The sequence below is a fragment of the Haliotis cracherodii genome, unplaced genomic scaffold (assembly GCF_022045235.1).
Source record: "Haliotis cracherodii isolate W230 unplaced genomic scaffold, xgHalCrac1.p SCAF_13, whole genome shotgun sequence".
In the NCBI taxonomy this organism is placed as follows: Eukaryota; Metazoa; Mollusca; class Gastropoda; order Lepetellida; family Haliotidae; genus Haliotis; species Haliotis cracherodii.
This window is the reverse complement of record NW_027266268.1, coordinates 32,303,775-32,319,831: the sequence shown is the minus strand read 5'-3', so window position 1 is coordinate 32,319,831 and position 16,057 is coordinate 32,303,775. Positions and strand designations below refer to the sequence as shown.

The window sequence follows — 16,057 nt, the reverse complement described above, 5'->3', positions numbered from 1 at the left end:
TTACTGTTGCCACTTAAAACCATACTTGCACAAGCCAAATGCTCACTCTATTGTGTTCCGTGTCTTGATATGACATCTACTGTATTTCTCCTGTCCTTCCGAGCTGGGATTGAGCACAGGGGTCAGCAGCCATGGTCTGCAGGCGTATCTGTAACATAAGTAATAAGGATAACACTATATCCAGCCAGGTCATCAAAATATCATCAGTATTTTACTAAGTGCAGTTTTGTCAGATTTGTTTATCACACATTGTAAGGTATATATGTTGTAGTTATATTTACCCAGAGTCTCCAAGTAGCCATCCATCAATATTTTTCTTTTCAAAGTACTGACCAAGGGCAGAGTTATTCCATATGTAACTGTCATGGAGAGAGCCAGGCCACTTGAACACACAGAAAAATATAACAATTTATATCCATATAAATCCAGAAATAACAGAAATCCAGTATTTAAAATGCACATGCATAACTTTATAAAGCTCATTTAGAGATCTACATCTGCCTACAAATAAACACTATTAATTCACATTTCACTTATGGAACAGTTATTCTACATGTAAACAAATGGAAATTTGAAAACATTATCACAATGGATTCATTTTTACTGGTATGCATCATGACTTATCTCGCCCAAAACGTTACCTAGGGGGCGCAGCATGCGTCAATGTCAAGGCCATCTATTTCATGTTGTAATGTTTACATTTTGTCGTGCCTTGTTCAAGAGGAATAGGAATAATTGATTCATGATAAAAGACATATCTACCATGTGTGTATGTATCTCACCTCATGTTGGCATCACATACTGCCTGTATGTTCAGTGCATGGTAACCCTTCCGACAAACGTAGGCTACTTCGTCACGTTTCGGCGCCATTATGGGTACGAGTGTGCAATCAATTGCACCGAGTACTTTAGGGAATCCAGCTATGTCGGAGAATGATTCTTTGGTACTCTTCTGAGTGGAAGGCATCGTGGGAAATACAAAATCACCCATGGTTGCACATAATGCGTCTGTTGTTGCGTGGATTGCTCTGCAGACGGAGGATTTACTCACACCGTGGATATCGGCAATCTCACTGTAAAACCCACCCTTGGAGAAGTATCTCAGAGCAATTAAAACATTAAGGTAAGGTGGTATTGCATGGGAACGCTGAGTTTGATGTTCAAGTCTGTCACTCACTTTACCAATGATAGAAAATATCATGTGTCGTGATAGGCGGTACCTCTCGATGATGTCATGATCATCCAAATCGTCGAGGGGGTTCGACCTGTCGCGGAAAACACGTTCTCGCTTACATACTTTTTTGGCAATCTCGACTGTGGTTGGATTGATCGCCATCTTTATCGCTTGCGTAAATATTTACACCACCCCAAGACCACACGTAGAGTTTACGCCAATTTTACCCGGACGTAATATTACACTAGCTTTGTGAAACGCCCCTAGTTCAGTATTTCCGAGTTACGCCAGTTTTACACGCACGTAAGACTTACGACTGCTATGTGAAACGGTACCCTGGGCCTGTCTGACGTCTGGCCTGTCTGACGTAACCGTTGCATCAACCTGGTGATAGTGATGCGTGCGCAGCCCAACCTTCTGGCGACGTCGACGTGTTGGACCATTCCAACGGCTCTCTCTTTCTCGATGGCTGTCAAACGTGGCATATCTTGTGTTCTTTTTGTTGCTGTGATATCAACGTGTCTGATCAGCCGTTTTATACAGTTTTTATGCACGTGCAGAACATGCTAGAGAGGGAAATGTCACGTTCACGAAATTTACGTTTTTTCCCGGAAGTGATCACGTGTTCCCGGTATTTTTTATCGACTATGCTGTGTTTGGGATGTGCAATACGAATTGGCATGTTGTCATACTAGACAATTCACTTAGTAAAAAACAATTTTGAAGATAAGTTGGTATCGTTTCTTTTGTACACTAGTTTAGCTGGAATATTGCTGAGTGCGGCGTTAAACAACAAACCAACCAACCAACCAACCAAATTTGATTGCATAGTTTCTCGGGCTTTTTTCTCATGGAGCCTTAATTGTACTCGAAGTGATTGAGTGAGTTTATAGCTGCTTTGAAAAGCATTTCAACTCTATTACGTCGACGGCGAGTCAGCTTAATGTGGGAGGAAAGCCCAAAATGTTATACCCACGTGCTTGGTGCCAACTTAGACAGCCAGTATTTTGAACTTAAACATGACAAACGTTGCCCTTATTGTGACTGAATTAATGTGAACAATATTTGAATTTTTTGAAAATATTATTAAAGGACAAGGAACATGTTAAACAGACTTTCTTTATTAAAAACGAAAATGAAAAAAAACCCACAAACATGAAACATACAAAAGAGGTATACAATCACCAATCAAGTGGAGAGTCATAAAAAAAATAAAAAATGAAGACGTATATTGTGAAACTATTAGAAACTTAAAAATGTGTTTCACACTAGTTAAATTACACATACAGATACGAGGACACACTTGAATTTAGTAGACACTTTTGTTCGAATGGCTCGGTGCCATTTATTTATTGGTGAAACGTTTTTCTTGCTATGCAATATAGTTACCAAAATCTATTTGTGAACTGTGCAATAGAAAAAGTGAAGATATGGACGTAAAATAAACCTGATTAAAGATTGTAAATCTAGAAATGCCAAAGAATAATCAGCCCTGATTAGCTGCTGAAAAAGATTCCAATAGGCGTAAAAGGCAAACAAGTGGTGAAAATTACATGAATGGATCACCGAAAAAAAGCGATGACACCAGAAACTGAAAGGTAATTGACTTAATGGCATTTACTTAAATAAGTAAACCAACGCCTAATCAGATCAACCCCCTGTGACTGCTTGATATTGCAGGAATAGAGGTGAAACAAATATGGTAATATCGCCCCTCATGTCTAGGAATCATGCGAACCAATAATACCCGAATACTTTAATTTCTTGGTGTACAGATTTTCATTTGACAATTCTAGCCATAGGTGGAAAAAGGGTAAAAGTAACTAAATGTCTTAATATTTAGCATCTTGTAGTCGAAGTTGAACCTTTTGTATGCACATTTCTGTGATGAACACGAAGCCATTCGGTGGAATAAAAAAATAAACTTTCCGTAAGCCACTCTCCCGCTCTGACACGCACGCACGTACGCACGCACGCACGCACGCACGCACGCTCACACTCAAGCCAACACGCACACGCACGCACACAAGCCCACACGCACACGCGGTTGCTGTTTAAGACCATGATTGTGCATCATTTGGGTGAACCTGTACTGGGTATCAATGTCTAACTCAATCGGCTAACATTAAAAACTTGATGGGTATGAGGAGAACCCCCGTGAAGACGCCCCCAGAGGAGGAGAAGTGTAATCCAAGTCTCCAGCTCGTGTCCATGAAGGTTTTGCTTTTGGCAATATTCTGAAAACGCCTCTGAAAAAGTGGACACAATATATTTATCAAAATGACAAAGTATCACCTAATTGTGTACTCTTATGGGAGTTAAGATCACCTTAGCGCAAAGATCGCTTTGTACAACGGCACCCAGGGCATTAGTCCATCGCAAAAATAACCCTTATAACTCCCGTAACTCAACAAAGAGCAAACTGCACAATGTGAAACGTTGAAGAATATAGTCAGAATACTCAAGGAAAATGTAGCAAATCACTACACATGTCTAAATCCACTGAATACAAATCCCATAATCATTAGAGATTTTTGTGAGTGTATTTGCAAATGATGTCTTCGGCGTGACAAGCGAACGCTTCAACCGCTAGGCTACCCGACCGCCCCTATTCCGGATTCAAGATCAGCTAAGAACGGACTGTTTCAAGACTTTTGACAGTCACACAATTCTGAACATTCGCAAGTGCCCACATTAAGTACAGGGCTGTTGCCACCTATTTGGCCAATTGATTGTAATAACGACAACTGTGTGTTCCCCTACAATTTAATGTTTATTCATTGATCTTGAGTGGTCAGTTATTGATTTTGTAATTTAGTTCTGTAGGTAATGATTTCTGCACTGACCTTTGCGTTTCAATTTGAAAAGCACCTCGTAACAATAATGAACTGATGACCAGTGGCCAAATATCAACTGTACAGTATTATTTTACTTCAACAATGTGTTTGCTGTTGAGATTTGCTTTCATTGCATGTTCTGTTTGTATAGTGGATAACTATTTTGCGCTCATCTTCCCGAGGCAAGGGCGCAGACTGACTATAAAAGTCCAGTTTCCACCCTTGCCGAACTGGGCTGGAAATTTCCAGGCTCGATCGAAACACCCCCAGTCAATATTACGAGTTATGCCCCTTCTATGTTCCTCATATTGGCCAATTAGATTCTATCTCTCATATTGCTTGCATTTACTTCAAACAAAATGCCAGTCAAGACGATCTGATCGATAATCAAGATCTATATTGTAATAAAGCGGTTCCTACCCCGCGAAGTGCATCAATCGTTATTTTTTCATTTTGTTTGTTCGTGTGTGTGCGTGCGTGCGTGCGTGTAGATAAGATTATATTATTTAATTTAAGACTATGAGCCTGCTTTTTTAAAAGAAAATAAAACCTTGCAACAATATAATTTTTATGACAGGCGATCTTTCAGTTTTCAACAGTCTGACGCCACCCCCATCTGACGCCCCGCCCCCCCCCCCCCCACCCCCCCATCCCACACACCCTACCCCCCAACCCCGCCCCCACCCCCCACCCCCAATGGTTGGTCACTTAATCTAAAGAAGATAGCTGTACGCACTTTTTGATTTTGACACAGACGATGACAGCAATGATGATGAGTATCCCAAGACCTACAGCGAAGCTCGCCGCTATGATAATTTTTTGTGGTTCTGTTAAGATATCTGGAAACAAATGAGTATTTTACGTAATTAATTACCTGACTAATTAATTTCATTTATTGTTAATACCCATGTTTCAACATGAACAAATTATTTCTTAAAGGAAATAATTGACAAAGGAAAAATTGGTGGCAGGAGATTGCAGTCTCCCGGGATTTTCTATCTCTACATTCTTCACTCATTAACAGACCCGTGAAGCTCCGGGGTAGAATAGGTCTTCAGCAACCCATGCTTGCCGTAAAAGGCGACTATGCTTGTCGTAAAAGGCGACTAACGGGATCGGGTGGTCAGGCTCGCTGACTTGGTTGATGCATGTCATCGTATCTCAATTGCGTGGATCGATGCTCGTGATATTAATCACTGGATTGTCTGGTACAGACTCGATTATTTACACACCGCCGTCATATAGCTGGAATATTGCTGAGTGCGGCGAAAAACAACCAACCAACCAACCAACCAACCAAATCACTCATTGACGTGTATTCGTTTGTTGTTTTAAGCCGTCGTCAGCAATATTCCAACTATATCATCTCACTATTCCAACTAATCGAGTCTGTGCCAGACGAATCGGTGGTTAATGGTATGACAACGATCCAAACTTTCGGGGTACGATGATATGCAATCAAGCAAACCACCGAACACGACCACCCGATCCAATTTAGTCACATTTTAGGGGCGGTCGGGTAGCCTAGTGGTTAAAGCGTTCGCTCGTCACGCCGAAGACCCGGGTTCGATTCCCGACATGGGTACAATGTGTGAAGCCCATTTGTGTTGTCCCCCGCCGTGATATTGCTGGAATATTGCTAAAAGCGGCGTAAAACCATACTCACTCACTAGTCACATTTTACGACAATAAAAAATCTGGGTGTCTGCTTTACTTACCGCTGGATCGGGTGGTCAGACTCGCTGACTTGGTTGATTCATGTCATCGATCCCAATTGCGTGGATCGATGCTTATGATGTCAGTCACTGGGTTGTCTGGTCCAGACTCGATTATTTACAGACCGCCGTCATATAGCTGTAATATTGCTGAGTGCGGCGTTAAACAAGAAACCAACCAACCAACCAACTTACCGCTGATGGGATTGACTGTTGTGGGTGTAGGTGCGGATTGGGTTGTAGCTGTACTTGACACTATTCTTGTACTGGTTGTCAATGACGTCTGTGAAGCCGTTGTTGCAGTTGGCGTTGTAGTAGTTGGTGTAGTAGTGGTAGTTGTTGATGTAGTAGTGGTTGTCGGTGTAGTAGTGGTTGTAGTAGTTGGTGCATTCGTGATTGTTGTAGTAGTGGTAGTTGGTGTATTAGTAGTTGTTGCAGATGTTGTAGTTGGTGCGGTAGTCGTTGTTGGTGTAGTCGTAGTTGTTGTAGTTGTGGTAGTTGTTGGTGTAGTTGTAGTTGTGATAGTAGTTGGTGTAGTCGTGGTTGTAGTTGTGGTAGTAGTTTGTGTAGTAGTGGGTGTTGTAGTTGTGGTTGATGGTGTTGTGGTAGTTGGTGGGAGAGTCGTGGTTGTTGTGGTAGTAGTTGGTGTAGTAGTGGGTGTTGTAGTTGTCGGTGTAGTAGTAGTAGTTGTAGTAGTGGTAGTTGTTGGTGTAGTCGTGGTTGATGGTGTAGTGGTAGTTGGTGGTGTAGCCGTGGTTGTTGTGTTAGTAGTTGGTGTAGTAGTGGGTGTTGTAGTTGTAGCCGTGGTAGTTGGTGGTGTAGTCGTTGTTGTTACTGTCGTAGTTGTGGTAGATTGTGACACAAAATTGCGACAAGTGTCACAACACCTTCCAATGTAGTCGGAACCGGAAGTGATGCAGTTGCTTTCAGTGCATGGGTCAGTCAACGTGTTGTCACCATAGGGACAGTCTGCAACATAATCAAGCAGCATTGAAACCTTCCAATATGTAGTTATATTGATGATCATAGTCTCGAGCATGTACGTCTTCTGATTAACATTACCGGAAGACACCACTTTGTTCTTCCTTGTCTTTGACCGGGCATTATTTAACTGAATTCAGTTCAATCTCATTGAAATCAGATCTTAGTTCTCGCTGCCGCTAAACAAAGATCTGAGGACATCCCATTACGGGTCACGTCAGACCGACCTTTCGCGAACTCTGACCGACCAATGAAATTACTGACAAGAAGTCGACATTAGCCAATCAGGAGGTAGGTTTCTCGTGCTTTACGGCACTAATTTCAAATTGGCGACTACGCTTCGTAACATATTATGACAATTAAAAATTTGAAACCTGAACAAAAGAAAATTCTCGAATGGCTCATGTATGGTCTAGATTGTATAGATTCAGTCGTTACGCCAGTAACTATCGTTCGGAATACCCCGTTTAAAAGTTTTCGAGGCTGCATAATTAGAAATCACATTCATGATCTGGTAAGCGACGCTCTGCTTGGTCGGATGAAAGGTCGTTCTGACAGGACCCCTAATGGGATGTCCTCAGATCTTTGTTTAGCGGTAGAGAGAACTAATATCTGATTTTTATGAGATTGAATTCAGTTAAAACCACAAGGCAATGACGGAACTTCTCTTTTTCCCTACTAATCCCTTGATGAAAATTTCATGAAAAAAGCTTGTTTCCCCAGCGGGATTCGAACCCGCGATATTTGCACCGAAGGCTTACGAAAGTAAAATGGAAGACACTTTATGAAATTAACGACTAATGTAGTTTATAGTTTAACAGTTTTTGCACGGCGAAATATGTGTTTTATTCATTCTATGCATTGTAAGTAGTAGGTAGCATTTCGTTCGAAGAAACGAACAGATAGAAAAAAAATTACTCTTATCGGGATCAGGGCCATGTTGCTTACACTAGGCCCTTCAACATGGGCAAGTCATGGTTAGGTGATTGATAATTAAGTGTGCTCAAGTTGATCCTATATGAATTGTATACGTGCCCTTGGACATGCATTCCATCGGCTCAGGGAGCACATTCACGTGCACCACGCAGGGCCGACTCGCAGTGCTCTCACACATTCGTCACCACTCGCGCCTTTCCGTAACCCCGCTATTCGGCTTGTTCCGGAATAACACGAGTTGGTCACATATGTGCTCTCACAGTGAACCAAAGAGTTCTTTTAAAATACGGTTATCAAAACAACGTTGTTTAAACAGTTAAGTGCTAGGGTACTTTGAATGCTGGCCATGCTTATTCCTTTCTACCACGGTTCATGTGGAAGGCAATGCAATATTCCAGCTATATGACAGCAGTCTGTAACATTCGGGACCAACTCGTGTTATTCCGGGACAAGCCGAACAGCGACTCGTGTCCCTCTCATGGCCATTTTTGCGGCCGGGTTCCGTCTTAGCGCAAACGGGCATACCTAAAACAATTGGCAATTCGTTGCGTAATGGTTCACATATATATTTCCCCATATATTATATATATTTCAGATGCAATTTAAAGCACATCGGGACGTGCGAAATTATAAAGTATGATTGAACACATTTAACTGTGTCTTGGGTATATTTTTATATACGAATACGGTAACGGACATGTCTTCAGGTTTTAGACTCAAGCTAAAAGGTGATGCGATACAGTCTAATATAAATACAGGACTGATTGAAATAATGACACATGTTGATCAAGGAGCAAGCTTAATCCATATTTGCCTCAATCGCCTACCATCAAATAGTGTACTAGTTCATTATTTGAAGGTATTTTTACCAGATTCCTGACTCAAAACATGGAAATTTGGTATCGTTTTTTGTAGGGGCGTCTTGTAAGTGTCAGATGTTTTGTAGGTAAAGTGAATGGGTTCCCGGTACCCGGTAGGACGAAATGGTAAATTGGCTTTAAGCGTTCTGGCGCCTCATACGGCAGCTTTTATTGTATACTCCTCAGAAATCTGAGAATGGAGTGTGAGTGCATGCTGATTCTAAGACAGGGGTAATAATACTATGTAGCACCCTGACCATTCTCTTGGTAAATTTACGTTGTCGCATTAAGGTGGACTTATTATCATTATTATTTTTTAACAAATTCAATTGGTAATATAGATGCAGCTTTCGTAACCTACAATCTGGTCAAGAGTGAGTGAGTGAGTGAGTGAGTGAGTGAGTGAGTGAGTTGGGTTTAACGCCACTTTTAACATTATAACAGTTATATCACGGCGTGTCAGCTTAATGTGGGAGGCAAGCCCGAAGTGATGCAGGTCTCAGACGTTTACTACTTCGGTGAAACCCACGAGCACGGGTATGGTGCTGACAAACCTATATCTGGTTAAGAAGAAATGTAAGTATCATCAGATGAATATAGCATACTTTTACTGTAATTATTACAATTATGTTCATTAATAATAGATATATTTATGTTGGTCGTAGGACCACTATCATTCCTGCCTAAGGAATCGTAGAAATGATAATCTAACATAATATATATCATATCACATACTTCAGACTTAAAACTTCGATTTAGTGTTTAAAACGTTACTTGAATTGAATTGACAACTTGAATGATTGACTAACTCATTTGAAACCCAAACCAGACAATCCCCATAATCTGTACTTACCTCCCCTTGACGAATAGGATAGGCAAGTCTCACAACAGCCATGGGCAATGTCTTCATTGTAACATTGGTATTTCGTTGCCGAAGTTACAGCCCGACAGTTAGAATAACGATCACCATATGTGCAGTTTTCTGGAAAAAAGATAACGCAATAATCAAAATAGGGAATAAATACAAACTTTGTGTTAAAGGAATGAAACATCGCAAATAAAATATGTAGGTCGAATATGTTAATTGATTTACCATCAAATGTAGAGCCACCAACTGAATCGAATATGGCTGCCATAACCATTTATAAAAAGTAAAACTGTTAATAAATCAGTTGTATTATAATGATAGCTTATCCATTCTGAATAGTTCATAACATAAAGCAGTTTAAGTGTGATATGATTTAAGTTTCTCGAGAACATAAAGTAGCGACTAAAATGATAATATAGGATATTATGGACAGTGGTTCACAGTATTTAATAATACCTATCATGTTTTAAGCTGCGAAATGTATCTATCATAATAACATATAGCTCCATATAACAAGTATAAACAGTGAGTGGGTGAATATGGTTTTACGCCGCCTTTAGCAATATTCCAGCAATATCACGTCGGGCAACACCAGAAATGGGTTTCACACATTATACCCATGTCAGGAATCGAACCCGGGTCTTTGGCGTGACGAGCAAACGCTTTAACCACGAGGCTACCCGACCCACCCTATAGTACGTAGATAAGGGTTTGATAAGGAAGAGTTATTGGCTGAGAGTAAACGAATAGTATAACCCAGGTCCCCCCGACATCCACAGCTTCCACTGAAGGTGCCACACTCCCCCCTGAAATCCAAATCAAAACCCAAACCACCTTTCAATAAACGTTTTGTCAAATTATTTGGATATATGCAAAATTTATAACAACGACGTGAGGTATTAATAGACTGACCAATCACCAACAGTCATATCTGTCCCAATCTCATTAAAATCAGATCTTAGTTCTCGCTACCGCTAAACAAAGATCTGAGGACATCCCATTACGGGTCACGTCAGACCGACCTTGCGCGAACTTTGACCGACCAATGGAATGACCAATCAGAAGGCAGCTTTCTGGTACTTTACGGCACTAATTTCAAATTGGCGACTACGCTTCGAAACATATTTTGACAAATTCTCGATTACAAATTTGAAACCTGAACAAAAGAACATTCTGGAATAGCTAATAGATGGTCTAGATTGTATGGATACAGTCGTTAAACCCATAACTATCGTTCGGAGTTAAAGTTTTCGAGGCTGCATGATTAGAAATCCCATTCCGACTGTCACTTTCATAATCTGGTAAGCGATGCTCTGATTGGTCGGATGAAAGGTCGTTCTGACGTGACCCGTAATGGGATGTCCTCAGATCTTTGTTTAGCGGTAGCGAGAACTGAGGTCTGATTTTAAGGAGATTGTATCTGTACTTACCAACAGGCGACGAGTACGCTGAACAAGTTTCACAACAGCCGTTGGCATTCCTTTCATTGTAGCACAGGTTTCTCTTGTCCTTGGTGACATCAGTGCAGTCAGAATAGCGATCGCCATATGTGCAATTTACTGGTATATACATAATAATGAAATGAGTAAGGAATAAATGTTCAAAACATATCCGGGGTATCGTTGCCCTAGACTTCAATCACTATGAGTTACCCGTGTAACTAGAGGAGTGTAGAAAATCTTACGATCTACATGGGCTCGTACACCAGAATACAGAGTGAGTGAGTTTTGATTTACGCTGCTTTAGCAATTATATTCTAGCAATATCACGGCGGGGGACACCAGAAATGGGCTTCCGCGTGACGAGCGGACGCTTTAACCACACGTCTACTTATTCACTTATCCACTCACTTTGAACCAACATGATCATGATTCATAGGCATTTGATGCTTGCCATAAAAGTCGACCATGCTTGTCGTAAAAGGCGACTAACGGGATTGGGTGGTCAGTGCACTGATATACAATCAGTTGATCGTGCCAGGACCCGGTGATCCATGATGCCAGCTTAACCCTAATTATGATCCTTGGTCTATCGTCCCGTGAAGATTCCGGGGTAGACTAGATCTTCAGCAACCCATGCTTGCCGTAAAATATGACTATGCTTGTCGGAAAAGGCGATCGGGTGGTCAGGCTCGCTGACTTGGTTGATGCATGTCATCGATCCCAATTGCGTGGATCGATGCTCATGATGTCAAGCACTGGATTGTCTGGTCCAGACTCGATTATTTACAGACCGCCGTCATATAGCTGGAATATTGCTGAGTGTGGCGATAAACAACAAACCAAACCAAACTAAACCTTGGTCTATCAGCACCAGAGTAGTCATGACAATCGTTCTCTACTCTGTAACTAAATATTAGGTAAATACTCAAACAAAAAGCCGTGAGATAGCAGAAATAAGGTTCAAAACGGCGTAAAACTTATTCAACTCTCTACCTGTACTCACGTATTACTTACGGTCACATATAAATGACGTAGTTCATTCCTCAAACCGCACCAATACCATCATTCCATTTTTGTTAATTTAATTGGATATATGTAACATTTAAACCAACGACGTGACGTATTAATAGACCATTAATCACAAACAGTCATATCTGTACTTACCAACTCCCGACGAGTAAGCCGAGCACGTTTCACAACATCCGTAGGCATTGTTTTCATCGTAACAAAGATTTTTCTTTTCCTTGGTCACAACGGTGCAGTCAGAATAGTGATCACCATATGTGCAATTTGCTGGGGACAAAATACAATTAAATTACAACCGAGAGTTAGTTAAGCTAGACTTTCAAGATGTATATATACTACAGGTACGAGTCTTGGGTAAATTGTCACTTTCATTCAGATAAATATAAGATCTAAATATACTTCTTACCAAATACGAATATCAAAAGAAAACATTTATCGTTGGATTATATGTTGTTTTGTCAAAACATATATACCATGTTATTCATGTCGATGGTCAACAGGTACGGTCTCAAATTAAGTATCGTGATGTAAAGTTAAGAGAAGATAATTTAAGTTTGGAAATATTGAAAGACATTTCCTCATTGTAAAATTGTTTTAATCATCAGGAGGACGTGCGCTCCACCACCCTCAACGTTAACAGGATGAACACTTATATAATTTCAACATGACATTTCATTATCGACGAACGGATGGCCGTATTTATAATATCCTCCTTAACACAAACCCTCTAAAGGTCTGTCTCATTACTTACCCACTACAGGCTTGTCGTAAAAGGCGACTAACGGGATCGGGTGGTCAGGCTTGCTGACTTGGTTGATGCATGTCATCGATCCCAATTGCGTGGATCGATGCTCATGATGTAAATCACTGGATTGTCTGGTCCAGACTCGATTATTTACAGACCGCCGTCATATAGCTGGAATATTGCTGAGTGCGGCGTTAAACAACAAACAAACAAACAAACTTACCCACTGACGACTTAAAAGCTGAACATGTTCCACAACAACCATTGGCATTTGCTTCACCGTAACACAAGCGTTTCGTGTCCCTTGTTATTGCAGTGGCACAGTTAATAAATCGATCTCCATATGGGCAGTTTTCTAGAGTAAATCACATATTCAAGAACACATTAGTAATATTCACGAGGCATATTTGTACAAACGTAAAATTTTCAAACCCCTTGGTAAACAAAACATTCAAAGTGTCCGTATTCCAAAGTAGACACATTCTATGGATAACAACAAGTTGTTATCGATAAATTGTGTCTACTTTGTCATCCCTCAACTTCTAAGTAATGCCTATCAAACAATTCGTGTCCATGTTCACCAGACATTGATGGCAGCATTCCAAATGAGCCAAACCGAAGGTGAGGTAAATACCACGTACTGAATACCACAGAGAAGTGAATCATGATAATGATGATGGTGGTGGTGATGATGATGATGATAACAATAATGATGATGATGATGATGATGATAATAGGCCATTTATTTTGCGCATATTTCCACACCAAACTGGGCATGCTCAAAGCGCTATTATTACCCCGGTCACTGGATCATTGTGCACTCAACAATCATTCTCAGCTCCCTAGGGAGAATACAACCCAAGCTACATTGTCATCTCATCCTACCGGGTACCCATTCACTGCTGGTTGAATAGAGGCACATTTCGAACAAAGTCACTTGAACCACACTGATTGTTTGCATAATCACGTTCATACTGCTTTAAGTGTGATTTTTGTCACTGCTTCTAAACACGCAATAATGATCGTTTCTAAATTTTCGAAGGCAATTTCATTTTCATTTTTACTGGAACAAACTATATTTTTTCACAAATAAAACCTAGCCCAAACCTCTCTCTCGAAAAATATCAAATGTTCGGTCCGTTAGAAAGCACCATTACAAAAAAAAGACCCATCAAATACAGTAAACTACGGTTATAACGAACTCAAAGGGACCCCTAATTTTAGTTCGTTATAACCGCAGTTCGTTATATGCATATATACAGCACATATACAACAAGGGGCCGGGACCAAAAAATAAGTTCGTGATATCTGTCAGTTCGGTATAAGCGTGTTCGTTATAAACGTAGTTTACTGCATATCGAACGTGTAGATGTAAAGAATATCAGATTCTATCATGGAAGTCGTGCTAATTGAACTAAAAGACAGGCGTACACATTCTGTAAAACATGCTTGCAATGACGTTACGAGAGAGAGATGGAAAAATGGAGTACCGTCACTTCTCTTGTAGACAGGGCACGTCTCGCAGCAGACCGTCAAATAATAAGACCTGTAGCACAGTCGCGGTGTCGCACTTATCAGCTCAGCACATGTTTTATTTTGCGGGTACACGATTGGCTGGCTCCCAAAGAGACAGTCAGCTGAAAATGTAGACAAATTCCCGAAATTGATTGATCATCACAATCAACGGAATGGTGCTCCCTAGCGGTACTTATATACACATATACTTGGCATCATGTCAAGCACCGGGTACTATATTTCCTCAAGTTTTCAAATTGAATTTTTTACTTTTTAAATTAATATTTTTTTAAAATCGTTTCCTGTATTAATATTCTGACAAAACACATTTGCAGTTTTTTTTCACAATGAGACATTCTCATACTGACATTCTGAAAATCGATTATCCAATAATATGTTTTGTAACCGTTCCATGGCAATAGTGCATAGAGTACGCTTTCATTTGTTTTCCCCTCTTCTTTAAATAATATAATGTAACCGGTTACTGGTGTTCATCTAGATGACCATAGTGTTCTCTTACCAATTTTGTATCAGCTATCGTTGGTATCCTGCCCATTTAATAAAATGAAAGTTGGTTGGTTGGTTTGTTGTTTAACGCCGCACTTAGCAATATTCCAGCTATATGACGGCGGTCTGTAAATAATCGAGTCTGGACCAGACAATCCAGTGATTAATATCATGAGCATCGATCCACCCATTTTGGATCGATGACATGCATCAACCAAGTCAGCGAGCCTGACCACCCGATCCCGTCAGTCGCCTTTTACGACAAGCATAGTCACCTTTTATGGCAAGCATGGGTTTCTGAAGACCTATTCTACCCCGGAATCTTCACGGGTCTAATAAAATGAGAACAATGTGGAGGAACATTCGTGGCCTTTATCCATCTAGCTACTCCTGACTCAAGGAGGATCGAAATCAAGTCTTACCAGCGCAGATATATCACGACTGTCGATAATCGAGCACATATGTTGTGCATGTGTCTAAGTGGACGTCTATAACGTCATCGAGGTGACCTGCTGGTCTAATGCGCTGTGACACATCGGCAAAATTGCACCCCTTATTGCTGGCTGGATCCGCTAGTACTGATTCCAATCAAAAGATTAATCTTGTAATGATCCATGGTTTGTCAGCATCATACCCGTGCTCCTGGGAGGCACTTAAATTGTCAGGGCCTACAATCTGCCTCATCTACGGTTCCTCTGATACGCGTTACGCCGTCATATATATCTGATATGCTATTCCAAATGGCGTCAAACTGTATAAATAAAAATATCAATCTACACTTACTGTTGTTTTGTTCTGGCGCATCAATGGAGAAAACACACTGCCCAGCTACACACCACTGAAATCACACGTGTTACACATACAGTTGCTATTTTTGTGACAAATAAGCTTCAAATTGACATCAGAATACAGGGTTGTTGTTTGTTGTTTAACGCCGCACTCAGCAATATTCCAGGATGGCGGTGGGCTGTAAAGTATCAAGTCTGGACCAGGCAATCCAGTGATTGACATACCGTATTCGACGTAATAAGCGCCCCACTCTATTAAGCGCCCACGGCGACATTTGCTAATATATTGGCTAGTGAACAATCCCAATTAGCACCCCTTCCGATTGATCAATGTACACAAGACTTATTTATTGGCGTATAATACGCACTTATGGGCATTTAATTTTGGAAAAATATATCTGTCGTACATAAACATTCCAGGCCACGAAATTTATCTTTCAACTCTGTTTTTTTCCATCAATATAGTATTCTAATAAGAGCCCCCTATTTCTAATTTTGAGAGCGCCCTGGGCGTTTATTACGTCGAATACGGTAATGAACATCGATCTACGTAATTGGGATACGATGACATGCATCAACCAAATCAGCAAGCCTGACCACCCGATCATGTTAGTCGCCTCTTACGACAATCACAGTCGCCTTTTACGGTAAGCAAGGGTTGCT

General features: G+C 40.7%; 1 protein-coding gene and 1 pseudogene across 1 annotated transcript in view; both read right to left on the bottom strand.

Annotated features, from left to right (window-relative positions):
* On the bottom strand, positions 1 to 991 carry LOC139459863 (putative nuclease HARBI1; annotated as a pseudogene).
* Positions 992 to 4,833: 3,842 nt separating this feature from the next.
* Positions 4,834 to 16,057, bottom strand: part of LOC139458622 (uncharacterized) — a gene marked incomplete at its 3' end in the record, with an annotated part of 29,073 nt that continues 17,849 nt past the window's right edge. The window contains exons 14-21 of the mRNA XM_071240044.1: positions 15,390 to 15,444; positions 14,075 to 14,221; positions 12,808 to 12,939; positions 11,978 to 12,106; positions 10,802 to 10,930; positions 9,357 to 9,485; positions 5,922 to 6,695; positions 4,834 to 4,850 (exon numbers count right to left, since the gene is read on the bottom strand). Of these exons, the coding sequence (XP_071096145.1) occupies positions 4,834 to 4,850; positions 5,922 to 6,695; positions 9,357 to 9,485; positions 10,802 to 10,930; positions 11,978 to 12,106; positions 12,808 to 12,939; positions 14,075 to 14,221; positions 15,390 to 15,444 (1,512 nt within the window). The remainder of the gene's footprint in view (positions 4,851 to 5,921; positions 6,696 to 9,356; positions 9,486 to 10,801; positions 10,931 to 11,977; positions 12,107 to 12,807; positions 12,940 to 14,074; positions 14,222 to 15,389; positions 15,445 to 16,057) is intronic.